This window comes from Apium graveolens, chromosome 6 (genome assembly GCF_009905375.1).
Source record: "Apium graveolens cultivar Ventura chromosome 6, ASM990537v1, whole genome shotgun sequence".
NCBI lineage: Eukaryota > Viridiplantae > Streptophyta > Magnoliopsida > Apiales > Apiaceae > Apium > Apium graveolens.
Genome location: NC_133652.1, coordinates 272630156 through 272657788, shown reverse-complemented (window position 1 = coordinate 272657788; position 27633 = coordinate 272630156). Strand labels below are relative to the sequence as shown.

The 27633-nt window shown below is 32.5% G+C and overlaps 6 protein-coding genes across 6 annotated transcripts; 4 read left to right on the top strand and 2 right to left on the bottom strand.

Moving 5' to 3' along the window:
- Window positions 1-244: 244 nt before the first annotated feature.
- LOC141666055 (uncharacterized) lies at window positions 245-1198 on the bottom strand. Its single transcript, XM_074472038.1, has one exon. It carries the CDS (start codon window positions 1196-1198, stop codon window positions 245-247), a length of 954 nt encoding a protein of 317 aa, XP_074328139.1.
- Window positions 1199-3352: 2154 nt separating this feature from the next.
- Window positions 3353-4801, top strand: LOC141666054 (pectinesterase 2-like). Its single transcript, XM_074472037.1, has 2 exons — window positions 3353-4010; window positions 4116-4801. Exons 1-2 carry the CDS (start codon window positions 3353-3355, stop codon window positions 4799-4801), a joined length of 1344 nt encoding a protein of 447 aa, XP_074328138.1.
- Window positions 4802-5778: 977 nt separating this feature from the next.
- Window positions 5779-7732, top strand: LOC141668221 (pectinesterase-like). The gene is made up of 2 exons (XM_074474996.1): window positions 5779-6794; window positions 6992-7732. The coding sequence occupies exons 1-2, from the start codon at window positions 5933-5935 to the stop codon at window positions 7660-7662; spliced, it is 1533 nt and encodes a 510-aa protein (XP_074331097.1). The 5' UTR covers window positions 5779-5932; the 3' UTR covers window positions 7663-7732.
- Window positions 7733-8610: 878 nt separating this feature from the next.
- On the top strand, window positions 8611-9936 carry LOC141666053 (F-box protein At5g49610-like). The gene has a single exon (XM_074472036.1). The coding sequence runs from the start codon at window positions 8611-8613 to the stop codon at window positions 9934-9936; it is 1326 nt and encodes a 441-aa protein (XP_074328137.1).
- Window positions 9937-10657: 721 nt separating this feature from the next.
- Window positions 10658-11224, bottom strand: LOC141668081 (uncharacterized). Its single transcript, XM_074474773.1, has one exon. The coding sequence runs from the start codon at window positions 11155-11157 to the stop codon at window positions 10825-10827; it is 333 nt and encodes a 110-aa protein (XP_074330874.1). The 5' UTR covers window positions 11158-11224; the 3' UTR covers window positions 10658-10824.
- Window positions 11225-19326: 8102 nt separating this feature from the next.
- LOC141668197 (uncharacterized) lies at window positions 19327-22886 on the top strand. Its single transcript, XM_074474971.1, has 4 exons — window positions 19327-20348; window positions 20732-20977; window positions 21067-21158; window positions 21879-22886. Exons 1-4 carry the CDS (start codon window positions 19503-19505, stop codon window positions 22606-22608), a joined length of 1914 nt encoding a protein of 637 aa, XP_074331072.1. The 5' UTR covers window positions 19327-19502; the 3' UTR covers window positions 22609-22886.
- Window positions 22887-27633: the final 4747 nt, after the last annotated feature.

Here is a 27633-nt window from a genome sequence, read left to right as displayed (position 1 = left end):
TAATATTGAATAAAATAAATACATTAAAAAATAACTCGTACGTTACACTGCCCTTATAGAGTTAACATTACAGAAGCATGCATATTGCAAATTTATTTAAACTCTAGCATGCATCTTGCTAGATACGGAATTATGAGTATACTATAATATTATATACAGTGAAAATTCGGGTACACATAGTGCAAAATACTCTAAATACTCTTAAAGAAGTTTGATTGAAAGAATATAGTATCTGATGCACCTCTTAATTAATCGTCGACGTTGTACCCATTGGTATATATACAACTGTGATGTCATATGCCATCATGGAGTAGCCGCTTTGCGCAAAACATGTAAGTTCATGCCAGAACAACCTTGCATGCTCAAACAAAAAACCCCTCAAAGGTCCCAAATATTCCTCCTCTTCCACCGGGATACCCATCCGCTTTTTATCTTCAAAATTCTCGTAGATGGGGATAATCATATACACAATCAAAGTAGGATCTGGAATCCCGGTAACAGCTTGCAGTTCCCGAAATAACCAATCCTCTATATCATCCGTTATTTCCAATGGGGTCTCAAGAGGCACTGCTTGCAACTGCTCATCATATATGCTTTTACGCCATCGTTTAATCCTTTCTTTTATTATCTCAGGAGCCACAGTTCTTGCATCTCCAAACCATCTAGCTCTACGCGGTTGCTCTTGGTTTCTTCTCCTTACAGAATTCACACCATATGATCTTGCTAAATTAACACCATAGGACCAGGTTAAATTAACAGGATCATATGGAGTAGTGTTGCTATATTCATTAATTACTACATCTAGAGGCGGCAATCTGTGTATTAGAATATTAACGTCAGATCCTGAAAAGGTTCTTCGTCTAACATCTTCAGATTTTAGATTGACGAGTTCCTTAACACCGTGTTTACTGAAATCACAAGTAGACCATGAGTCAAATTTTAATTTACAGAGGGGGCACTTTCGATTTATATTGCTCCACTTATGTATGCAGTCGACACAATAAGCATGCATGCACTGTGTAATTACGGCTGCTTTTTCATGGTCAATGCGATTTAAGCAGATTGCACATGGATTTCTTTCAATCGCCTCTGCAAGATGCTTGAATGAAACCTTTTTGCGTACTGAACTCTTCTGTAATTTTGTGCGTGTAGACAGGGGTGATAAAGAGAAAGAAACGCGTGAACTGCTGCGTTTCATCGTCAGGGTTAAGCTATCAACTATACCTCAGCCCTCCGACTAAATTTGTATGTATTTATACAGGAAGAATAATTTCTAATCTGATTATTAGTAGGACTATTACCTAGGTTGGATTCGGAAACCTAACCGGGTAACCCTAAGATCACGTCGACAAATTGTTTAATATATATAGTAAATTTATTTTAAAATTTATAAGAGTAATATTATTATCAACGTAAGTAATTTAGATATTCAAGTTCTGTGAATAAAGTGATGTTTGGGACAAGTTTAACGTTAATATCATCTTGAATTTTGACAATCCAAAATTTATGTTAATTAATTGTAGTTCTTTATTTAGCCAAAATATAAATTTTCAAAAATATTAATAAAAATATGAAAATATGATCGCATGCTCCATTCCTCCAAATGATCCTCCTCAGTCCTCACCCTCGGTAAGTGTATTTACTTGACATGTTGCATGAAGTTTAACTGACGAGGTAAGCCAGTTGGGATTAAATGAGTTGAGTCCGGTAGGCTCTCCAGCTTAACAGTTAAACAAATAAAAATTATTAAAATTTAATAAAAATTCAAATTATATGATAAAATTAATTTTAATTATTATTTTATGCATAATTTAAATGAGTTCAACCTAGTCAAGTTTTGAGTTTCGAGCCAATCCCATTCTAATTTGATCATGCTGGGCTCGGCTGATTTAACTAAACAAGTTTGAATCTTGTGTTACAGTTTTAACCCTAATATTATTATATCTAAAAAAATTATAGAATGGAATTGTATTTTACACCTTTTTGCTTCGATCATATTTCATTTTTCTATACTTATTTTCATAAATTGTACTTTGCATTCCTTTTATTTAAAATCCTATTTAACATTTATCTTTTTTGCCTAATCCAGGTAAATTTTAAGGCCCAAATATTGTTTTATTCTACAATGTTTTTTTTCATTTTTTGTAAGAATATATTAAAATATATCGTAGAAGATAATAATTAAAACTAAGCAATTGACGAGATAACACAAAAAGGGTGGAATAATTAGATTTTAAAGAAGGGTAATACAAACTTCAATTTCTGAAAAAAAATATAAAAAATTTAATTTGGTCAAAATCTAAGTGATATAAAATGCAATTCTCTTAATTTATAGTGATATAAAATTCAATTCTCTTAATTTATAGTTATATAAATCCTATGAATTTTGATATTTGAACAAATTTTTCTACTAGAATATCATGTAACTAAGGATAGCTCAGATGATTATAACAATTAAACATATAAATACATCATACTTAAGGATAAATTTATAGTTTTAGAATAAATTATTAATATTTACAAAAATATCATTAAAATCATCCTCAGGTTATTTTTCTCCTTCTACTATCCTCAAGGTTTTTCTATATGAAAATTTTAAAATTTAACGTCAGGTTTCAAAATCAGCATGTATCTTGTGGATTGTTATAAACTTAAACTAATTTCATGAAAACTATCTGCTCTTAAAATCTTCATTAACATTATCAATAGATATGGATTATCATAAAATTAATAAGATATCTATCTAAGCTGTATTTAAATTTTAATATATATATCTTGTAAAATATACTTGATTAAAATAAATGAAAAAAGATGTTTAATCTGAGGCCAAGCCTTCAAATATTCATCCAGTTTGAAAGTCAACTCGGTCAAATTTTCATTTATATAGAAGCAATAATTATCCACTAAACTAGAAAATCCGTATCAAAAAAAATATCACAACTATTAACTACAATTTGATAAAGATTTTGTTTCTTTTACTAATATCAAATATAATCACAAATATGATCAAAATATATCTATTAGATATCACTGTTATAACAAGATTTATTTTAAGCTGTATAAATATTTGGAGAATTGTCCCTCATAGAGCATAGAAACACACTTGAATTGAATTGTTTTTGACAAATTTTGACATTCTTACTCAAAAATGAAGATACAAATAGTCATTTCCTTGACATTTTCAGTGACAATATTCATTGTTTTAACTCATGTCCATTCAAGCCTCAACAACAGTGGTGACTTAAACTGGTGGTGCAACCAAACACCAAATCCTAACCCATGCAACTATCACATGAGCCACATTCCGGAACCGGCCAGTGCCACAAACATTTCAAGAAATCAGTTCTTAACCATGGCGGAACAGAGAGCCTTAGACGCGGTCATGTATGAACTAGGATATATAAAATCACTCGAGCCAGGAGTTTTAAATAACGGTGAAAGAACTGCCTGGTCAGATTGTTTACTCTATTATGATCTTACAATCAAATCACTAAGCAAGATCCTTAATGTAACAACACAAAGTACAGCTACTGACATCCAAATATGGCTCAGTGGCGCGTCGACAAACATCCTTATGTGTCAAGACGGCTTCTCTGATGTAAATGTGACCACCAACATTTATCCACTTGTAATCTCCAACAATGTGACACAGCTGATAACAAATTGTCTGGCGGTGAACAAGGTATTGTTTGACGAAGAAAAAAGGAACAAGCAGAAGGGAATTCGCAAATCTTATGCAGCAAATGATAGCCTCTTTGATAAAGCAGACTCTGTTGTGGCTCAAGATGGTTCTGGAAATCACACATCAATCACAGATGCTCTACAAGCATCAACTTCTCGACAAGATGTCAGTCAAAAATATGTCATTCAAGTGAAACAGGGGACTTATGCAGAATATCCTGTTGTTACGGTCGATATGAAGAATATTGTGCTTGTTGGTGAAGGCATGGATAACACAATTGTTACTGGAAACAAATTTAGTACCACCCTCGCGGATTCTGCAACATTTCGTAAGTCGTTCTACCTTTTTCCCTAATAGCATTTTTCAAAACTAATTCGATAAATTCTAAAGAAAACGTTGCACAATGATCTAAAAAATGAATTTGTAATTTCAGAGGTTATTGGTGATGGATTTATAGCAAAGGACATCACATTCGAGAACACTGCCGGTAATGATGCTGGACAAGCCGTAGCCTTACTTTCACAATCCGACAAGTCTGCTTTCTACCATTGTGGTTTCAAAGGTCACCAAGACACTCTATTAGCCAATATGAATAAACAATTCTACCGAGAATGTGAAATATATGGAACTGTTGACTACATATTTGGCAATGCTGCTGTAGTTATTCAGCAAAGCACCATCTACGCAAGTAACAGTGACAGAGGACTAGTGATCACAGCTCAAGGACGGACAACCACAGACGATGCCACGGGGACAGTAATTCATAACTGCAAGGTAGTTGCTGGACCTGATCTTCCAGAAGGGGGAAGTCCAGCTTACCTGGGACGACCCTGGAAAGATTATTCAACTGTCGTCGTGATGCAGACCTTTCTCGACAGCCTGGTGAACCCTGCAGGATGGTTGGAATGGGAAGGATCAGATCCGAGTAGAGATTCAACTGTATATTATGCAGAGTTTAACAACACTGGACCAGGCTCAGCAACTGATCAGAGAGTCAAATGGCCTGGCTACCATATTATAACAGATCCTTCAGATGTAGAGCAATATAGTGTTGCAAATTTCATTGATGGTGAATCTTGGATACCTGACACAGGCGTGCCATTTGATTCTGGCATATAAACTAGGCACGGTCACCATGGCATTGACAACCAAGAAAGTATACAAATTTACGAATTTTGATATTTATATACAAAAAATGATCAGTGTTTTTAATCTTGACAAACAATCATAAGAATCTATGCACAATTGTCAAGAATCATTTGTTCTTAAGCACATTCTTAAAATCACCAATAAAATATTTCATAAGGCTTAATGCCAATTGATGACACGCATTTTATAACAAATTATGATATCTAATTCGATAAAGTATCACTCAAAATATAAAGAGTAGTATTAGGTACTCTAATCCGTTTTCAAAATCATTTCGAATAAAGTGATAGATGTCAGGTTTGAATTTGTGGACTCATATATATACACGCGGATCCCATCTCATTACGAGAAAAGTTATCAAATATCTTAAATATTTAATTATTGAGCAATGCTATCTACCTCAAATGGATCACAAATTTATTTCAAGTGACGCATTCATTTTTTTTATTTGTGGCGTTCATATGTATGCACTAGAGCTCTATTCTATTTAAGAGAGATTGACCAATAGTCTAATTACGGAAGGCATGTGTGAACTCTAGCATTCTCGTATTTAATTATTTATTGAGGCTTAGCGGTAGTTTAGCTCATCCTTCGTTATATAAGATATAAATCTGCAATTTGGCTGAGTTTGAACTACTTTCACGGCCTAATAATGTCACGCCTAAACAAGTATAATGTTTCCAATTATCTATACATCATGCATTGACTCCAACTATCAACAAAAGTCTCTCCAGCAACTTAGTAGTAAAATCCAAGCATAACTAACTGGTTTCTTCATCTGCTGAACTAATCTGGACTTATCTCTCGTCACTAAAGAACACAGGAAGATGACTTTATACGGATTAAAGGTCGAAAACTCGAGATAGAAACGAGACTGCATGAGTTGTGTAGCATTGTGATCTCTCAAGATCAAGATAAGCACAGCACTATTAGCCAAGATTAGCTGTTGGAGATCATTAAGTACTGGATCAACTTTTTGGTACTACTCCAATAGATCGTAACCACTTCCTTAAGCAACACAGTTTTTTAAACAGGAGTGCATTTTTTTCTCGCAAGGCATAGAAACACACACTTCATTTGTTTAGTAATAGAACTATAAAAATGAAGATGCAAATGGCCCTTTCTTTGACATTTTTCGCGACAATGTCCATTCTGTTACCTTGTGTCGTCGAATCAAGCCTCAGTAGTGGCGGTGACATAAACTGGTGGTGCAACCAAACACCAAATCCTGAGCCATGCAAATACTACATGAGCCACAGTTCTGAACATGGTAAAATTCTTTCGAGAAAACAGTTTTTAGCCATGGCTGAACAAACTGCTCTGGACAGGGTCACATCAGAATTAGGATTAATCAAATCGCTAGAGCCAAAACTTCTTAACAACGCTGAAAGATCTGCGTGGTCACAATGTTTACAATTTTATCATCTCACAACCAACGCTTTGGCTAAAATCCTCGACGTAAACAGAAAGAGCACAGCTGCTGACATCCAAATATGGCTTAGTGGCGCGTCAACAAGCATCCGTACATGTCATGACGGTTTCTTTGATGTTAAACTGACCACCAACATCTACCCACTCGTAGTCTCCAACAATGTGACACAGCTTATCACAAACTGTATGGCAGTGAACAAGGTCATTTTCGACGAGGAAAAAGCAATCAACCAACCGGAGTTTTATAAATCTTTTCCAGCAAATAAAAGTGTTTCCAAAAATGCAGACTGTGTGGTGGCTCAAGATGGCTCGGGAGATTACAAAACAATTTCAGAAGCTCTGCAAGCATCAGTTAGCAAGCGGCAAGATGTCAATCAAAGGTATGTCATCCAAGTAAATGCAGGGACTTATGCAGAATATCCGAATGTTACAGATCAAATGAAGAATATTATGCTTGTTGGTGGAGGTATGGACAACACTATTGTTACTGGGAATGCAAAAGGTTCTGTACTCATCGATTCCGCAACTTTCAGTAAGATATTCATCCTTTCCTAATATTATAACGGGATATTAAATGAAAAATTCTAATGCAATTATTCAATTAGTATATAAGATTTACTCTGGAGATATTTAATTAGCAACAAGAACACACCTCACTGACACTGGGAGATTTGTGATATGAAACATTAGTTGAAGCTTTAGTTAATTCATTATATTTATGAATTTCAGAGATCTATGGAGAAGGATTTGTAGCGCAGGGCATTACTTTCGAGAACACTGCAGGTGCATCAGCAGGACAAGCATTAGCCTTATTTTCACAATCAGATCAGTCGGCTTTCTACCAATGTCGTTTCAAAGGTTACCAAGATACTCTCTTAGCTAGCTTGAATCGACAATTCTACCGAGAATGTGAGATATATGGAACAATTGACTACATATTTGGCAACGCTGCTGTCGTTTTTCAGAAATGTGTCATCTATGCGGGAGTAGTGACTACAGCTCAAGGCCGTGCAAGCTCAAACGATCCCACAGGAACTGTGATCCAGAACTGTCAGATTGTTTCTGGACCCGAACTTCCAGCAGGGCCTACTCCAGCTTACCTAGGACGTCCGTGGTTCGATTATTCAACTGTTGTAATTATGCAGAGCTTTATTGACAGCGTGGTGAACCCTGCGGGATGGTTGGAATGGCCAGGAGCAGCTCCTGGTAGATACTCAACTTTATTTTATGCAGAGTTTAATAACAACGGACCTGGCTCTGGAACTGGTGGCAGAGTCAACTGGCCTGGTTACCATGTTTTAACAGATGCATCTCAAGTACAGCAATATAGTGTTGCCAACTTCATTTCTGGCAATTCTTGGCTACCAGCTACTGGTGTGCCATTTGATTCCGGTATTTAAACCGAAAGCGAGTACAGTTATAACAGCTTGCTATCTTCATTTGTAAAATGTAGCATTTCTGATACAGATCGTATGCAATTGATGTATTAAAATTTAATCTTTAAGCAAACATATCGGATATAAGATTAAGAATCTGTATGCATTACTCCTGTTGCGAACATTTGATTACTACAACAACTCGAAAGGATTGCAATGAAAACAAATAACCAAATAGGGCTTGAAAGAAGATGTTATAGATAGATGATAAATACAGGGGAGGTTTTAGAAGTTTCAAACAATCATCTAGACTATACAGTGAAGAAGACATGATTAATCCAAACCGTTGAATTAAAATGACACATTCCAAATAATTCATCAACCAGAAACCAGAAATGAGGCAACAATGCAAGTGATATCGTATCATTAGTTGAAGTTGATAAAAAATGTGTTTCTATTTTAAGTTGTAAGTGAGCTTTTATATCTTCAGGTAAAAAGTTGTAAATGTTTTAGTTGAAAATTGGAACATCCATCCATCCATCTCAAATATAGATGTATCAATGTACGTATGGATATCTATGTAACAAAAAAAAGTTAAATATAATTATATAGTAATATAATGTTGATTTATTCAAATTTAAAACCTTGTATAACATTATTTACTTTTTATAAAAAAACTCGAAAAAATCACTTACTTATACGTAAAATTACCTAAATCGTATATAAATAAAAAATGTACTCGTCTGATTCATTTAAAGTAAAAAGCAAAACAACTTGTTTTAGAATGAGGAAGATAGCCTCAAATTTAAGACAAAAGTAGAGTTGGAACCAGCAGAAACAAAAAGTTAGTAACAATTAAGGAAATAGAGTGAGTAGTACAATAAAGCTGCAAGAAACAAGCAAAACAAAGGATAGGAAGATCTAAAGATGAGCTCAAAGATAAGCTCCTCGAATCACACAAAGATCTCAAACATGAGCTCAAAGATAAGCTCCTCAAAGCACAGAAAGATCTTAAAGATGATCAGCTTCTCAAAGCACAAAAAGGTCACAAAGTTGAGCTCCTCAAAGCACAGAAAGATGCAGATGCCCTCCTACAACTTTCCTGAAGAAATCTTGGCTGAGATTATCAAAAGACTCCCCGTAAAATACGTCTTGCGTTGCACGTCCGTCCAAAAATCATGGTATCGTCTCATAAAAACTCCTGTTTTCATCGCACTCCACACAGATTTTCACAAAATGCTTACAGATCAACCTAAATATCTGTTTTTCCTAAATATGCGTGACCATTTATTAACAGTACGTTTCGATGATGTAAAATGTCAAGAATATGGCACACTTAAGTACCCAATTGACTTGCCTAATCATGCCTGGTATGCATTAGCAAATGGTTTGATTTGTGTGTCTTTGATGTTTGATAATGGTGATAGTCGTTATTATTTTAATCAGTGTCGCAATGTACTATCACATGGGCCAGTGCCTGTGTCTTCCTTGTTTAATGGTACACGTAGTTGTTATGATTCTAAGATACATTTGTGGAATCCGCTTGTTCAAAAATATAAAACTCTTCCTGATTCGCCTTGTATGAGCCTTACTTCGAGAGACAATCAGTGGAAGGGTTTAGCTTTTGGGTTTTTACCCGAAATTAATGATTATGTCGTGGTACATATTGTGAAACCTTGTGGATCTGAAGCTGAGAACCACTCAGTCTTCATTAGTGTTTATAGTCTCAACACTAATTCTTGGAAGAAAATAAGGCAAGATAATGTTGATATTAATGTCATCAAGGGTAATGAAGCTGTTTTTGTTAATGGCGCCGCATTTTGGGTCGGGGTTAGATATTTAGAGCATCGCGACCCAATAGTTATGTGCTTCGATACCAAGACTGATATTTTACGATTAATTAGGTTTCCTGACTGGGTTTTTGGTCCTGTTATGCGTCCATTTGGTCAATCTATTGCTTGCTTTTGTGAGAGCGATGAACGAAATGATTTCATAATGTGGGTATTGAAAGATGATGATCCGATGAATGGGTTTTATTGGGAGAACACGATGAGTGGTACTTTAAGTGAAAATGTTCGGGGGAAAGTCTTGGGTGTAAGGAACAATGGTGAGCCAATACTGGCAAAGTTATCTAATTTGATTTCATATAATCTTGATAAGCGTGAAGAATATGATTTTGCTGATTCATGTGATAGTCGGACTCCTTTTTCCTATTATGAAGAAGGCTGTAGACCACCTTTGGTCATTACACCCTTCTCGGAGACACTGCTTTGGCTTGATATTGATCAAAATGAGTAAGCAATGTTTCGCAATAGAAAATTCTACCTTTCTTAAGGCCTCTATTTCCTAATGAAGATGAAGAATAGGTGGACAATATTGGTTGAGTCTCAGTCAACAAACCATAACCTTTAATGTTCCTCGAGTGCAGATCTTCGTACACAGTCTTTGCAGAACAGCCTAGGCAAATCAGAGCAAAAAATAAAGTGGTCGGAAAACATGAAGCATTCATCATCTGATGAATATGGCTGTCCAGTAGTCGAAACATTTAAGGCTTCTGATAGTGTTTATTACTTGGTGGGAGCAGGATGACAAGCAGAATGTAATTCCAAGCATCACTTTCAAGAAGGATGTTGTAACAACAGATTCATTGATATCGTGGATTCTAGTCTTGTCTAATAAATTGCATCGAATGTGGTTCTTAGCTTGATAATATTTATTATGTTTGTGAGGTTCAGCATTGCCATTTGTATTGCTAGGTTGCAAGTCTTTCATGTTGTAGCATTTGACATTTTCAAGTTTCGAAAAGCATGTATGGTTGAATGTTTCTTTGTCTTGTGTTTAATAAGAATCGATCTTGTTTGTAGTAATTAGTATTCCCTTGACATTTCTGCACACATCTGAAAATAGTTTAACTAAGCAGTCAAAGTACTTCAAAATGAGTGCAGAAAAATCAAGCGACTATAAAAAAACAGAGGGAGTAGTTGGTTGCAAGTTCTAAACTGCCAGGTTATCTCACCGGTAAACGAATCTGCTTTTTAGTCTCCGGGACATTTTCCATTGAACGTAAAACAAATATTTATCGGTTGAATTAAAACTATCAATAAAATCATATAAACCAGAGATAATATACAATTGATGATCAACTATTGCAAAGATAACTAGTACTAATATACATCAGGACTTGGCTTAGTTTGAACGTGGATTATAAGTTTTACCATTTTTCGCAACATGAAGAACGCTAGAGGCAACTTGTTTGGAGCCATGAACATTCGAAGTTGTGGCAGAAGAACCTCTGTTGATGCCACTAGAACGCGCTAGATAATCATCATTATAACCGGACTTCTTGTCGAAGAAATCGACGTCTGATCGTGTTCTTCGGTGAGATGATCCTTCCACAGAGGTTGCTGCTCCCATCAAAATGTGGTAGCTGCGGTTGGAGCTGTCCGAAAGTGATCGGTAGCTGTTGTGAGGCTTCTGTTTCTTGATGGTGTGGATGAGAAATGGAATTAAGCCTTCCATGTTTTTTCTTGATCAGTAATTTCTGGTAGCTTCAATCTTTGATATTTGAATATTGTGAAGAATAGTTATGTTGTCAACCGTAAATATATAGTGAGAAATTAGATGGATAAACAAGCACGCGTTCTATCTTAATTTTGACTTTGAGAGAATATTTGAATATATCGAATTGAAGATTGAGATGAGCCGCTAGAATTAGATGACAATCAATTAACATGTTTAACTAACTCGCAGCAGGGACATGTATCCTCCCTTAACTTAAATTTTATGTTTTTTGTAATTAAATTTTTTAAAAATATATGAAAATGTTTCATAAAATTTAAAATTATAAGAGTATTTTATCAAATTTTACTCAATATCCCCTTAAAAAGATTTCAGGATCTGCGAGGGCGAAACTTTATGACAAACCGGTTGCTAATTTTGTACATACTCCCTTTGTTTTATTTTATTTGTGGCTTGAATTTTCCGCACACATCACAAGATGCATTGACTGCAAAGTAAAAATTATTATTTTTTAATTTTTTTTTGTAAATAAAAATTTAAGTTATATATTTTTATTTAAAAAAAGAAAATTTTAAAAATTATTATTTTAACTATTCAGTCAAAACACTTAGAAATGAGTGCAAAAAAATTAAAAGACTATTAAAAAAACAGAGGGAGTAATACAAAAAGTGTGATTTCGTTGAATAGAATTATAGAACGATCTTCCCTTTAAAACCAAGTGCAAAGGCGGTTTGTGTTGTTAAAGAAATCAAAAACTGGGGGAACCACAATAAAACTATGAAAGGCAGGTGATGTCAATCTCAATACGACTGTGTTAAGAAAACAATTAATCTAAAATTCCATCCTATATTATATTTCAAAAGAATAAAATGTTAATAAGATTATTTCAAGAAAGATTTATAGTTTTCTGAGCTGCAAGTGTATTTTAGTATAAATAGTAAGAATATTTTTATAAATATATATAATTTCATGTAATTACTATTAGGGGTGTACACGGTTATGTTTGGTGCGGTTGAGAGGTCAAAATCGCACCAAATCATATAGCGGTTTTCTTAAATTTTTAACCTCAGTCGCATTAGCGGTTGCGGTTAATCTGGTTGGGATTTTAATTCAAAAAAAAAAAAAAATCAATCTACAATATACTAAAATAGAATAGAACTGATGTTATCGTTGCTATCGTTGCTGATGTGTCAAACTCTCATTAAATAACTGATATCATCAATTTTTATATGACAAACTCACATTAATTTGATGATATCATCTTCCAATAACATGTGTCCCTAATTAATTATATTTTCAATGTCTCTCCTTCATTTATAACATCCACTCATTCTCTCTTTTTCTCATTTTTCATTTATCTCTCCTCATTTTTAAAGTCTCCAATAATTTTCTCTTCCGCTAATTTAAATATTTATTAATTTATTATATAATTTTCATAATTAATAAAAAAATTATAATAAAAAATATATTATAATTTTATCATACTTTTTTTAAGCGTTTATATTTATAATATTATTTTATTTCTCAACATCATAATATAACCGGACATGTGCCCGGAAACTAATCTAGTACAAAATATACTAAAACTGTATTCGTGTTAATCGATCTGTAATTTGATGAACCAAAACATTCGTCAATTTTCTGCTACACATTATTAAAAATTGCTTTGGTAAACGAATGAGCGAGCTTCCGTAACTAATAAGACTGATTAGAGAAGAATGTCGCGATTCATGATTACACTGATTGACTTGTTGGGCTAATTGCGCGTTAAAAGACTCGATAAGGGAACGATGGGTCATTGGATAATGAATGGATCCAAGTTTCGTAAACTAATAACGCTAGCACTAGAATGAATTACACACGCTATTGATCTTCAGCTTTGACAAACTCGGGTTTATTTATATCCCAGTTATGCACTGGCCAGTTACTACTTATCTGTCTCGTGCATAGTTTCGAAAAGCAACAAAAAATGTGATTCATAGTTTGCATAAAAGAATCGGGGACGATTCTATTTCTATTTGGTCAAATATCTACCGATTAACAATGTACTAACATAAATCTTGTGCATCGCACAAGTTCCATTAATATTTTAATTTTTTATTTATTCAGTTATATTATATTTTTAAAATATTTATATAAATAAATAATGATTATAAATTTATACTAAAAGTAATAGAATAACATGTGATCGTAATTTAGTGGAATAAATAGACTATTTCTAATAGTTTAACAATTTAGTAATTTAGCAGATATATAATACTATAATTAATATCTTTTAATAATAGGAGAAGTTGTATTCGTAGTTTAATAGGATAAGTATACTATATTTAGTAGTTTATTAGATATATAACACTATTTATCTATTTTTGTAATAATCAAAATTAGGGAATTATCGCTGAACCAAACCGTTGAACCAAATTATCTTTATTCCGGCTATTTTAGTATAGTATAGATTTGCTACTTCAATCTTAACTACATACAAGCACATCGTATTCTCTCCGATGAGAGTCGGCCTCCGTTTTTAGATTTAAAATTTTAATCACCCTTTCTATTTTTCATTTGCCATATCTACAATCCTCTTTTCATCTTTCATAGTTTAATCATTTTCACTTTTTCATCTTCTCTTTTATTTTATTATTTATTTTTCAAAATTTTGAATAAACATCTTTTATGGGTATGATCTAATTATTTTCGGGTGAAATCTTTCTTGTACTTTGTTATCAAGATTGTCCCAAATCTTTTTGGCTGTGAGTATATTTTGTTTAAAGTATTTGTGTCTTTTGGTGTTGTTCCGTTAGAAAGGATTTATATGGTTTTTTGGCAGATCTGGAAAATGAGACGGTGATGAATATCACAAGCGTTTACTTTTCACATTGAGACGGTGATGAATATCACAAGCGTTTACTTTTCACAACAAAAGATTATTCATAGTTTGAGGGTATTTCTTACTCCGATTTTAGTTGATGTAACTAAAAATTCTGAATATTAGGTTACTGATGACATTAATGTGCAGGTCAATTGTGACACTGCTATCTTCAGGGTTGGTGTTGGCTAGATTGCTGGGAAAATTATTATAATCCTTTTTATTTCAAAAATTATTATTCCATTTGTTAAGCAATCCGAAAAAAAGATGACTATTTATTTAGTTCGTTTATTTATTTTCCAAGTTATATTATCAGTTTGGAGGTTTGTTAAAAAAAATGTATTTGTTTGTGCTGATGCACCCAGCACCCGTGGTGATTTTGTTTGTGGATAATTGCTCGCATCGTACGTGGTGCTTTTTTGAAAGATAACATTGCAAAATTAAGGTTCAAGATACCATCTTGTTGATTTTAAAAAGAGAAATGATATAGTCTTTAAAACAATTCTCAAAATCGTTGCTAAATAACAATAGGTAATGTCCATATTTGATAATTTTTGTGTTAATGAAATGAGAACTTAGATGCATACATATATGTGTTTACGAATTAAAACTTGACAAATATCATGTTACGTTATTTGAAATTTTTTTTGAATATATACTTTAAAATTGATGCGAGGCCTCTCTTTTCGGAAACAAGTTAATTGGAATTTTGGAGGAGTGGAATAAGTTTGTCAAGTTCGACTCTTCTTGTTTTTTAGCAAAAAATTACTTACTTTAAAAAAATACAAATTTCTACAGGTTTTCGAAAAATAAGTACTTCTGAATATAAAATAAGCCAAATAGGACGAACTCGTTTCCTATTTTCCTCAGCTTTCGTTTCAAATCTCAAGTAGTATGACTTTTTGGTGTATTGTTCTTCTATATGTTTCAGTTTTTTCCGTTATTACTTTAGTACTAGCATAAAAGCCCGAGGTACGGGCCGTTCGTTTATGTAATATTTTTAAATAATATTTATGTGTCATTATATTATTTCGAGCGTAAATATAATATTTTATTATTTGACAAAATATGAAAATATAATATTTGCAACCTAATAGCATTAATAATAATAATAATAATAATAATAATAATAATAAGTACTATGTTTTTAAAAAAAATTATGGATCAAAAATACATTTGAACTGGTTTTTCTATTTTCAAATTCGTTAGGATATAAGATCATTATCATATTATCTATATGTTCAAAATTACATTCGAAATAGATACTGAAACTTTTAGATTTTAAATATATTATACCACATTAAAAGTATCTGTAATTTATTGTTCAAAATTTATTAAATTATTTCATATAATATAACATGATTTTGATGAAAACATGTTCTTGATATGTGAATTACGATATCCTAAATCGTGATTAGATGAAGATGTATGACATGTGTTATTTTATATTTATTTCTTTTTTTAGGGTTGATTTGGCGTCATAGTTAAGTAATACATGATGGGGCATATCATAATCATAGTCTTTTTAGCATATGTTGCACACACTTTGTATAAATAGAAGTTAGAACATATGTTGTATGTAAAAAAACTCATACCTAATTTTATTATAAAAGTATAATTGAACTACTAACCTTATAACTGTACCCAATTTTTTTTGATATCTTTAATGTGGTTTACCCTTTTAATTTTCATATCAACTATATAGTACTTCAATGTCTTACATTTTTATTGTTAATTTAAAATATTAGAAAATTATTACTTTGATACAGTATGTTATAAAATTGACTCGTTATAAAAATTTAATTTTTCATCATTAGTTTTCTGAGCTTGATGATTAAGACTTTTAATGATTTTCATGTAATTGTTATAAACCAAATCTCAAATAAATGATTTTCTACAATTTCAAATAGCAAAAAGAGAGTAGATATGAGTTAGACCCTATAAAATTCATAAAAACATGAAATATATAGCTCAATTAGTTGTGTAGTTACTATTTTAGCTTTAAGTAAACTACCATTTTTAAATAATTTTTGATACTCGTATTTCTTAGGGGTGAGTAATGTAGCATATCATGTTCAATTGCTAAAAATCAAATCAGATATTCGATATATGAAACTAGTTCCCTTTAATCATATATTAGTTTTAACCATATCGCCTGAGATTATCCGGTTCAGAATTAATTCTTTATTTTTAGTTTAATTTGTAAATGATTAATCAATTTAATTATAGTTTGATTCATTTTGTAATTGGTATGTTATATATTGATTGACGATATATTATAAATAATAGTTTTAAAACTTTAATATAAGTAACTTATTTCTTTATTTTATTTTATTTTAACTAAGTAAAATTTATAGCTCAATTCTTTTAGTAGGTCTTGTAAACGCTTTTTATTATTATTTGGTTGACTTTTGATTAAGAATATAGAATTCTCCTAAATTCACCTTTAAATCACAGGTTATAATATTTCAAATTCATATATCATCAATATTACATCATTTAGATATATTTTCTCACACCAAATTTGATGTCTTTGTCACTATTCTTATATCTAATTTTTTTAAAAAAGATTTAGTTACACGTCGAATTCTGAATTCATAAATTTAAAATAAAAAATAATCTAAATAAGAATATTCTTTCAGTTATCTTATTTAATGTTCTCCAAAAAATTGTAATCTCTTTATAAATCACCTTTTATAATAAAAAAATTAATATGATATAGTCCATGTTGAAGTCCATCAATTTTTCCTTTCAAAAATGCTTACTGAAATTTTAATTTTTGTGTTTAGTTAATTCGTCACATTCATGACTTAAAATTTCTATAATATTGTATTGGTACTCGTTTAAACTATTAAGTTAGATTTGAATTCGTTCATTTTTATTCGAAATGAGTTATATCTGAATCAGGTTCGAGCCCGATTATTCAGATTCTTTTTTCAATTTAAAATTCATTTACGTGAATTATTAATTTATAGGTAGTAATCTACATTTAAACAATATATGAGACTTACCTGAAATAATAACTTGATCTCGAATAAATAAGATATTAAAAAGAATATAAATACAACAGTCTTAATGTATTAATGTATGTGGTTAATGTTTTTTAATAACAAACTGAATGCTTGTGTAGCTCAAATGGTTTATGTGGCGTTTTTACATTCAAGAGGTCTTGGGTTCAATTCTTGTGAATGACAATATTTTTTTTCGGAAGTAGGTAATTTATTTGCTCAGGAGGGAGTCTTGACATGTACCTGTTGAGCTATTATATAGATAAAGGATTAGGGAAATGAAATTATATTTTAAAACACCACTTGCTTTTGTTTTTGTGTTGTAATGTTGTCTTGTATTATTTTTAAGTCAGCAACTATGAGTTATTTGCTTTTTATTTAAAAAAATGTGTCACTCACGGTAAGCGATTGACTACTAATTTACGTCTAATCTATAATATCAAACATAGTCATTAGTGATCTCGTTGGATTCGTATTTATCAATACTTTAATACAGTGAAATTTTTATAATTAATACTAATACGAATTTAAAGATATTAACAATCAAAAGTGTGCATTGACAAACGTGTCCAACACAAATAGAAAACGTTTTTAGGGACGGAGGGAGTAACTTTTAGTGCCGGCAGTAGAGTGATTGAACCATATAATCGCTCTTGTTTAAAACTAGAAACGGTTGAAATGTTGTTATGCAGAGCTGATTGGGTCGTGTGTTGTGAGCTGAGGTATATGGGGTTAAAAATCTAAACAGATAAAAATAAAAATATATTTATATAAATAATCTTTCCTTGCATTCTGATTGCATTTAGTTTCTGACCTGTTTCGAATTGTGACATGCTTGCAAAAGGAGGAAAATGATATAGTCATACCTTGGGATTGAAGGACATGGACAAATTGTAACATGTAAGTACTAGCCTGACTTCATATTTCTTGCTCAGAAAACCTGATTCTGTTATGTATACTAGTTTAAAAGTCTGGAAAGTTTTCATAAATTCTGTTATTGGTGAAATACAGTATTTACATGTTCTTTTAAGTTTAAGACTCCAGCGCTGCAATATTGGAGTTGCAATCATTTACATTACTCGTCGATGTGGATTTATGAAAATGAACATGCATCCGACAATGAGTCTACTGTCTAGGGGCCTAAGCTTGTTTTAGAGGTTACCAGGCAGGTTACAAGACAGCTGATAAATCTCTGTCGTAAAAGAAATTAAGTAATTTTCATCATTTATCAAATAAAAAGAAGTTACATGTGTTTATAAGATTAATGCAGATAATCAGAGCTTTATTATCAGAGAGAGGGTGATCTCTTATACTTAATCAAAAGATGAAGAACTAGTTAACTAAGACCTATTTATCTTTTTGGTTTAGCATCATTTTACTGTATATCTGGTCTAAAAAACACAAGCAGCTGGCCGGAAAAGCTTGCTCTAAAGTACTAAACCAACAATGAACTCTATGTCCATCAGAAAACAATTACGAACAGCACAATGATGTCCAGTGCCAAGTAACTAAACAAAAAACCAGCCTCCAGACTAGGCAGTAAGATCAATGAACAAAGAAATTACAAATACTTTGATATACCGTTGTTTTTAAATTTCAATATTAACTACTTTCTGTTTTTACATTTTAAGATGTAATATTTGTGAAGACTTTAACTTTATAATTACCTTCTTGATCCTAGATTCCTAATCATTGACCAAGTGTGCCTGTGTACATTCTTGTATTTTCTTTGTAATTTTGGAAGTTTGGATTGTATTTTATATTTGAAAGACTTGAAATATTCTGGGTATTATAAAGAATAAAAATCATGATATAGTTATTTTTTCGAACTTTTAACGAGACGATCTGGAGACAAACATGTTAATAGCTCATTCTTAACAAATACTGTTTTATGTTCGCTCGAGCTGTTAACGAACCGATCCAAGTCAAGCCCTTGATGAGCCCAGCTCGAGTTTGCTCACGAATAACAAGTCCAAACAACAAAATTTGAAACCAATAAAAGCACAGCAAAAACTTGCTGGTACTATTTGACATTAAAAATAAAAAGATGTTCATTCTTCAAACAGGCTATCACAATCACAAAGCCAAAGTCTCAGCCCTTAAGATAACAGTTTTAACGACCTTTCTCAATATAAACTAATTTGCACTTGCAATTAAATAGTACCCCTCAATTCTCTCCCGCTTCATTCGTGCCATACACAGCCAGCAATTATTCTTTCTCCTAATCATTTTCATAATTAATGACATCAAAAAATCATTTTCTTACCAATAATTCAAGAATTTGAAATAACCCATAATTTGAAATTTAAGAATCTTCATCTATGAAAATCCTCCATTACAAGATATTGTTGAATCTTTCTTGGTTATGTTAGATTTTAGATAAATTTGGCCTTTTAAGGTTCTGTTTTTTATAGTATTGTTTGTCCAAGAGATTATATAGCCTATATTGTTTGTGTTTTTGTGTACATGCAAAAATGGCATTTTTGAAATCCGGGGTTCTTGTAAAGTTTCTTGAAGACATGAGTTATGATGAAAATGGATTCGAGGGTGATCACAAACCTGCACTTGTGCAAATTACAAGCATTATTCCTGTGTTGGAAAATGGTAATCTTTGGCCTAATAAAGGTTTTTACCTTAAAATTTGTGATGTTACACATGCCATGTATGTCACATTGCCTGAGGAAGAGAATGACATGGTTTTGAGCAACAATTTGAAACTTGGGCAATTTGTTTATGTGCAGAAGCTGGAGAAGTCACGCCCTGTTCCGATTTTAAGAGGCATAACACCTCTGCCAGGCAGGCGTCCGCTTGAGGGGACTCCAGAAGACATCTTTCCTGGAAAATATATGGAGAAGTTTCTTGAGCCATCTCTTATGGATTTGTTTGTCAATAAAAGGGTGATTTCGGAGAAAAAGATAGACAGAATGTCGTTGGGAAAATTGGCTCGTGCAGTATCTGATTCAGAGGCATTGATGCAAAAGAAGGCTGGCTTGGACGAAGGGAATGGAAGACTTTCTCTGAGTGCTTTGATAGACCATGCTGATGTTCAGAAAATGAGCTTGGATTGCTCTTCTGAAAAATATGACTCTGAAAAGATGGAATTTGATGTTGTAGGGGACAACTTTGGTCTTATTGAAAGTGATTCGGATCATAGTACTCGGTCATCTATTTCATCAAGACGGACGTTGAAGAGGCGTAGTTGGACACAGTCAGAACTTTTGAGTGCAAAAGAAATGTTTGACTCTTCCAATGTCAGGCCTGGGAGGAGCAAAAGAAGTACACCTGAGAAGACACGCATTTCTGGTAGTCGCAGCGCAAATGTGAGCATTCCAATGCCTATATTTTATATTTAACTGTTAACTTGATTCCCATCATGATTTTGGACTTTGGTTTAACTGCTTAGAATTTAAATTGTATAAAAAAGAGTCAAAACAAAGAGAAGAAATTATGGTAGAAATGCAACTGAAAATTAGGTAGTTATCAAATTATGTGAAGATGAAAGTTAATAAGATTTAGTCTTCAAGGTGTTGTGCAACCAAGGGCCGAAGGTATACAGAAATAAGCTTGTAATAGCAGTATTATTTTGATGAGGAAAATTATAAAATCTTAATGCACTTGCATCACACGTCGTGCTATGTACGTTAAGTTTTGTTGAGGGACTCCTACCTGATATAAATCTTTCTTATCGTTTTTGTATAGACAGGTTTCACCTGTTCGTTCTGTGAGATACGATAGCTCTGATGATAATTCAAGCTCCATAAGACAAAGAAGAGCTAGTCTCCCTGCTAAAAGACCAGTTAAAACATTTAACAAATCCAAGGTCCCTGCTTCCGCTAGAGTTGATGAAAACTCACATCCAACAACATTTCCCTCTCTTGATGAGTTAAAAGGAGCAGAAACTAAAATTTCATGGGACTCTCTTCCTTCAAGCCTGTTGAAGATTGGCAAAGTACAAATATTATAGTATTTGTTCAATTGAGCTTCCTTCTACATCACATTTTGATTAAGAGTGACTAAAAACTAGTACTTGCACTGCAGGAAGTGGTACGGAAAAGAGATGTTGCTCTGCGAGGTGCAGTTGAGGCTGTGCAGGAGGCTTGTGCTGCTGAGAGATTGATCAGATGCCTAAGGTGCGCAAATGTATGAACATTGGAACTTTTTCACAAGTGTCAGTATGTTTTATTCCTATAACACTTGAATTTTAGGTCACTTGGCAGTTAGCAGTTTTATTAGCTTTGTACATGTATTCAGGAATGTGGTTACTGCAGAGTGTAAATGCAGGTAGTTCAATATTGTGGAATTTAATCAATTAGCAACTAGTTCCCTGTGCTTACTGAGGACTGGGCGACTCCATATAACATTCAGTAACTTGTTCTACGACTGCTTTATATATGTATTTAGGAATGTGGTTACTGCAGAGTGAAAATGTAGGCAGTTCAATAATGTGAAATTAAATCAATTAGCAACTAGTTCTCTGTCCTTACTGAGGACTCGCATATAGCATTCAGTAACTTGTTCTACAACTGTTATTATCTACGCTGGACACTAAACCTTTAGCTATGTACTTCATCTATTCAATTCAACGTACCTCGTGCAATAAGTTCTATACGCATTAAGAATGTTTGATGAGTCACAATCAATTTATGATAGGCTGCAAAATGAGTTTCCTAATTGTGAAACTTCAAATTTACATCTAAATGATAAATTGTTGGAAGGAGTTTTCATCCAGTGAATGCTATTGCATCAATTATTAGATGACGTTCATATTAGATCTCTTTATTTATATTTGTTCGCATATATGTACTGAAGTTTCATTTCGAGTCTCTTATTAGTTTTCCCTGTTTCTTTAGTACCTTCTCAGAGTTCCAGTCAAATGAAGTGGATGATCTGAAGCCAGCCATTGACAAATTTCTAAAACTTCAAGATGATTTAGCAAACACGAGACTAATTATGCAGTCCCTAACAGACATAAGTTTGCTGAGAACATCAGATACTAACAACACAAGTACAGTCAAGGAAGTGTTAGATTTAGCGATTGAAAGAAAGAAGAACGCAAAATTATGGGTGAAGTCGGCTGTGGCATCTGATCTTCTCCCGCTGTCCAACTCTACAAAATCTACAGCTGCTACAGAAACAAATAAATCATGTATATCATGTTGTGCAACTAAGCCAAAAGCCCCCCATATTTACCCAAAGCAGAAGAAGAACGATGAAATGTCACTAATGTTAGCGGTAAATAAGGAGGATCAGATGGAGTGGGTGAGAGGAACTAGTCACAATGCCACTAATGATCTAGCTGCTTCTCTGCAGGATGAATGTCAAAGATGGTTTTTGGGTTGCGCGGAGAAATACTTGGACGAGGTAGAAGCTAAGGCCTCTTCAACTCGATCTGATAGGAGAGTTATCGCAATAATGTTCAAGATCAAAAAAATAAATGACTGGTTAGAAGGAATTGTCAGGAAAGAGGCACATTCACTCGAGGGAGAAAGCAAAGAGGAAGGAGAAATTTGCGAAAGGTTGATAAGTAAAATACATGGGATTATGTTGAAGAATGCTGAAAGGACTGTAATGGCTATTTAAAAGTCTGGTTTTACACTCTGAAAAATGATTCAAGTGTTCAAAAGAGTCCAGGCTTGTCGGTGTGCAAGAAGTCATGAATGCTGTATTTTACTTCAAAACACTGTTGATTGTTAAATGAGCTGATAACTGAGGAAAACAATCTCATTTGCTACTCCTTTTTTTGAGTGTTTTGAAGTAAGCAAAGTCTAGTCATGTTTAGTATTAGTAATGGACGAGTGCCTTTCTAAGCACCTTTATTTCCAAACAAGAACATGCTTAGCATACTACTAATAATCTGATGGTTAAGGATGAATTTTACATTGTATATATAATTTTACTTATAAATCAGAATTTTTTTTAATTAAATGAACTAAAATAAATAATTTTTCAATTTAATTAGCTTAATTCATAAATTTTAAATTGAATTAACATTTAAAATATATATTTTAAAACTAAAGTTAATAAAAATACGAAAAATCAAAATAAGTTGAGAAAAAGTAAGTAGTGCCCGTTTGGGAAATCTTAAAATAAGTAACTTATAACTTAAAATGAATAAGTGACTTAAAAGTGATAAATAGATAAATACTTATAAGTTATATAAGTGTTTGGATAATTTTACTTAAAAGTCAGAATTTTTTACTTAAATAAATTAATATAAATATTTTTAACATAAAATTAACTTAATTTGTGAATTTAAAATTAGAAAAACATTTAAAAACATATATTTTAAACTTAAAGTTAATAAAAAAATGAAAAAATCAAAATAAGTTGGGAAAAAATACGTCATGACCAACATTCAACTTATCAGCTTATAAGTTATAAATTCAACTTATAAGTTGGGTTCACAAACAGTCACCGATAAGTACTTACAGACTTATAAGTCAATAAGTAGCCTTTTATACGGAAGTCAAATATGTCCGTTACTAAAATTCAACTTATCAGCTTATAAGTTATAAATTCGACTTATAAGTTGGGTCGACAAAAATTTCTCGATAAGTAATTAAGGGCTTAAATCTAGAATAAATAACTTTTAAGTAAACGGCCAAACAGGCCCATTGGTTTGACAATCCTAATTTTAAATTTAAATAAACTTTTATGGGATCAAAATCCTTGCATAAGTTCTGAATGAATAAACTTACCCTACGTTAAGACACATGTATTTTCAAACCAATTTTAATTTATGTTTTCAAGAGATCAGGCAATTTGCTAATCATGTATGTTTTGTGGTGATTAACATTATAATAGCTTTGCTTCTCAAAAGTTACTCATTACTCAATTTAGTTATAATTTCTACAAAAAAATTCTACTAAACATAGCTGATTATATGCTAAATAATTTAGCTTAACTTTAATTGAATAGAGAAGGAATATGGGAGGGAACTAATATATACTGACATTAACAAATGCCGAAAAAATGATGTAAAATATATTAAAAGGGGTGTATTCATTTCAGATTTTAAAGGATTGTTAATAATCTATGGATTTTAAAATATTTTCGTTGATTTTAATTTTTCGTGGATTTTGATGGAATTGATCCAAAATCTTGTAGAGTCTTGCAGATTTTGTGGAGTTTTTTAGAAATCCATCAAAATCTCATGTATTTTGAATAAATTTCAAGATATTAAAAATGTACCAGCAAATCCATCAAAATCGACAACTTTTTTAAATAAAAGGAAATCCATGAACTTTTGAATACCATCAGATTTTGATGCATTTTTTGAAATCCAAATTGAATACCACCAAATTTTGATTGACTTTATAAAATCTAAATTAAATACACTCATATTTTAAAAGATTTTTTTCAATCCTTGTTGAATACATTCAGATTTTGAAGGATTATTTAAAATCCAAATTGAATATCACATGATTTCTAAAATCCATAAAAATCCTTCAAAATCTCAATTGAATACACCCCTAAATGTATGCCTGTTTTATTGTATCCGGTCATTTGGAGGAAGCGGTTATATTTCATGGGACCTATGAGTAACCCTAAGTAGGTAAGTAGGGTTTGAGTATTCTGTTATTCGGTAAACCAATTGAAATATAATTCGGTTACCCAATATCGAATAATTTTGATTTTTTTATCGAACCGAATTAATTATTTCGGTTAAAACTGAAAACTGAATAAAAAACTGAATTAAAAAAATATGAATTTTAATTTAAACTTTGTTCCCACTTTTTCTGGTTTTGATGAACTTTTTCATTTTAGTTTTTATAAACGTGTTATTTTCTTTATAAACATGGACGTGAGAATTCACTAATAAATGGTGAATACAGTCTAATATATATATATATATATATATTACAAACTAAACATAGTTTCGTTTGTTCGGTCGGTTAACACTGTTAGATATATTTGATAATGTCATGACTAATATGATTTATGTTTAGTTTTCAGATCTTACTTAACAGGACAAATCAGTACTTATACTGGAAGTCAGGACTTAAGGATATCAGTACTTATATTATCAGGAGATAATCATCAGAAGATGGATATCAGAACTTAAGTGCTGAAGGACGTTCAGATAAGGACAATAACTGATTGAAGGAAAGAAGATCGAGATAAACATAAGAAGAGATATGCATGAAGAAGGAATTCTATGAAGAATAGAATACTTGGAAGAAAATATATCTGATTGATATATTTTAGGAAGCAGAATTATATTCCATATCAATTAGCGATTATCTTGTAACTGTGTAGTATATAAACACAGACATAGGGTTTACACTATAAGTGTTATCATATTCGAGAAGATTATTCATTGTAAATCTAGCAGCTCTCGTGATATTTGTTCATCACTGAGAGGTAACAGTTCCATACTGTAACAGAGTTTACTGTTTCAATAAAGTTTGTTTTCTGTTACTTAAGATATTAAAGTTCGATTTGATTGTACTATACACTGTATTCACCCCCTCTACAGTGTGTGTGACCTAACAAGTGGTATCAGAGCCTATCTGTTAACACACATACAGTTAAAGATCCAAACACAATCATGTCTGACACAGAAACTCCAACTAAGCCTACCAAAACTGAAGAACCTCCAAAGACACAAATTCAAAGTCGGTATGAAACCATCAGAGTTCCCATACTGAGACCATCTGAATATGCCATATGGAAGGTGAGGATGGCCATGTTTCTGGAAGCTACAGATCCAGAATATCTTGATAGAATCAAGGAAGGGCCTCACAAACCAACCAAGCTCGTTGTTGCAGTTGCAGGTGAAGCACCAAAAACCGTACCAAAGGAAAAGAGTGATTATACTGCTGAAGATATCGCATCAGTTGCTAAGGATGCTAAGGTACGACACTTACTGCATAGTGCCATTGATAATGTAATGTCAAACAGCGTAATTAACTGCAAGACTGTTAAAGAGATATGGGATGCTCTGGAAACAAGGTGTCAGGGAACTGATACGATTAAAAAGAACAGGAAGACAATACTCACTCAAGAGTATGAACACTTTGATTCAAAGGCTAATGAATCATTGACTAATTTATATGATAGATTTGTCAAACTCTTGAATGATCTGTCACTGGTTAATAAGGAGTATGATCTTGAAGATTCAAACCTTAAATTCCTGTTAGCTCTTCCGGAATGTTGGGATTTGAAGGCAACAACAATAAGAGACAATTACAATCTTGATGAAACAACTCTTGATGAAATTTATGGAATGCTCAAGACTCATGAACTTGAGATGGAACAAAGAAGCAAGAGAAAATGAGGAAAGTCAAGAACAGTTGCTCTTAAGGCTGAAGAAGAATCCCCCAAAGCACCTACCTCAAGAAAAGACAAGGGTAAAGCTCTTTCACAAAGTCTGATACTGAGTCATCAAGTTCTGAAAGTGATGATGACTCAGATTCTAAAAGCTTGCCTGAGATTGATGCTGATGAGGAGATGATGAAGCTGTGTGCTCTTATGGTGAAAGAGATCACAAAGATTGCATACAGGAAGTTCAGGAAGGAAAAGAAGTTTTCCAGGAAAGGCATAAGTTCTGATAAGAAGAATTTCAGAAGATCTGAAGGCAGAGGAGGAAAGTCTGATAGAGGAGATAATACCAATGTCAAATGCTATAACTGTGGTGAGAAAGGCCACATATCTCCTGATTGCAAGAAGGTAAAGGGTGACAAAGGCAAGGCTCTTGTCACAAAGCAGAAAAGATGGACAGACACCTCAGACTCTGAAAGTGAGGAGAACTATGCATTGATGGCAAATGCTGATAAAGAAAGTGCTGAGAGTAGTTCTGAAACTGCTGAAACAAAGGTACCTCAGACTACTTATGCTTTTCATACTGATGATATTAATGAGTTGAGAAGATATCTTAAAACCATGTTTGTTAGTTATAGAGATCAAACTTTAACATGTGAAAGATTAACTTCTGAAAATCTTGCTTTTAAGAAAAGAAATGATTTCTTAGAAAAAGAGTTAGTTATGTTCCATCAAACTCAGAAGGATAGAGATGATGCTTTTTATGTTAGGGATGAAGTGCTAAAAATGAATGAATCTCTAAAAACTGAGTTAGAAAAGGAAAGAGAGATTATCAGGACGTGGACTAACTCTGGCAGAACAACTCAAAATTTGCTAAGTAGTGAAAATTGGAAAGAAGGCTTAGGTTATAGAGAGGATAAGAATGATAAAGGAACTGTAGAAATTAAGCATATTGTTAAGCAAAAGCCAAAGTTAAAACCTGTTAAGTTTGTAACTGTAAAGTCTGATAATGAGAAATCAGAAGTTAAAGAGGAATTAACTTCTGACAAACTAAAACAGGAAAAGACAGCTGAAGTAAACATAGGCTTGATGACTAAGAAGCAGCTTAAGCATAAGCTGAAAGATGTTAAGAATGCAAACAAGGTAAAATCACCTAGGAAAAATAGGAATGGAAAGGAAGGTGTGAATAAAAGTAATGATTATAAACTTGTTCCTGATGCTTCTAGGAAAACCTGTCATAACTGTGGAAGTTCTAACCATCTGGCTTCTTTTTGCAGGAAGAATAAGAACATTAACTCCTTACCTTCAAAATCAGGAGTTAAGAGTCAGTCTGTTAGATAT

Bases quoted from the DNA above. Each gene is read 5' to 3' on its own strand.
- LOC141666055 (XM_074472038.1), bottom strand. From the start codon at position 1,198: ATGAAACGCAGCAGTTCACGCGTTTCTTTCTCTTTATCACCCCTGTCT.
- LOC141666054 (XM_074472037.1), top strand. From the start codon at position 3,353: ATGGCGGAACAGAGAGCCTTAGACGCGGTCATGTATGAACTAGGATAT. The intron at 4,011-4,115 runs GTAAGTCGTTCT...TTGTAATTTCAG, and splicing joins CGCGGATTCTGCAACATTTC to AGGTTATTGGTGATGGATTT.
- LOC141668221 (XM_074474996.1), top strand. From the start codon at position 5,933: ATGAAGATGCAAATGGCCCTTTCTTTGACATTTTTCGCGACAATGTCC. The intron at 6,795-6,991 runs GTAAGATATTCA...TATGAATTTCAG, and splicing joins CATCGATTCCGCAACTTTCA to AGATCTATGGAGAAGGATTT.
- LOC141666053 (XM_074472036.1), top strand. From the start codon at position 8,611: ATGAGCTCAAAGATAAGCTCCTCAAAGCACAGAAAGATCTTAAAGATG.
- LOC141668081 (XM_074474773.1), bottom strand. From the start codon at position 11,157: ATGGAAGGCTTAATTCCATTTCTCATCCACACCATCAAGAAACAGAAG.
- LOC141668197 (XM_074474971.1), top strand. From the start codon at position 19,503: ATGGCATTTTTGAAATCCGGGGTTCTTGTAAAGTTTCTTGAAGACATG. The intron at 20,349-20,731 runs GTGAGCATTCCA...TTGTATAGACAG, and splicing joins CTGGTAGTCGCAGCGCAAAT to GTTTCACCTGTTCGTTCTGT. The intron at 21,159-21,878 runs GTGCGCAAATGT...CTGTTTCTTTAG, and splicing joins AGATTGATCAGATGCCTAAG to TACCTTCTCAGAGTTCCAGT.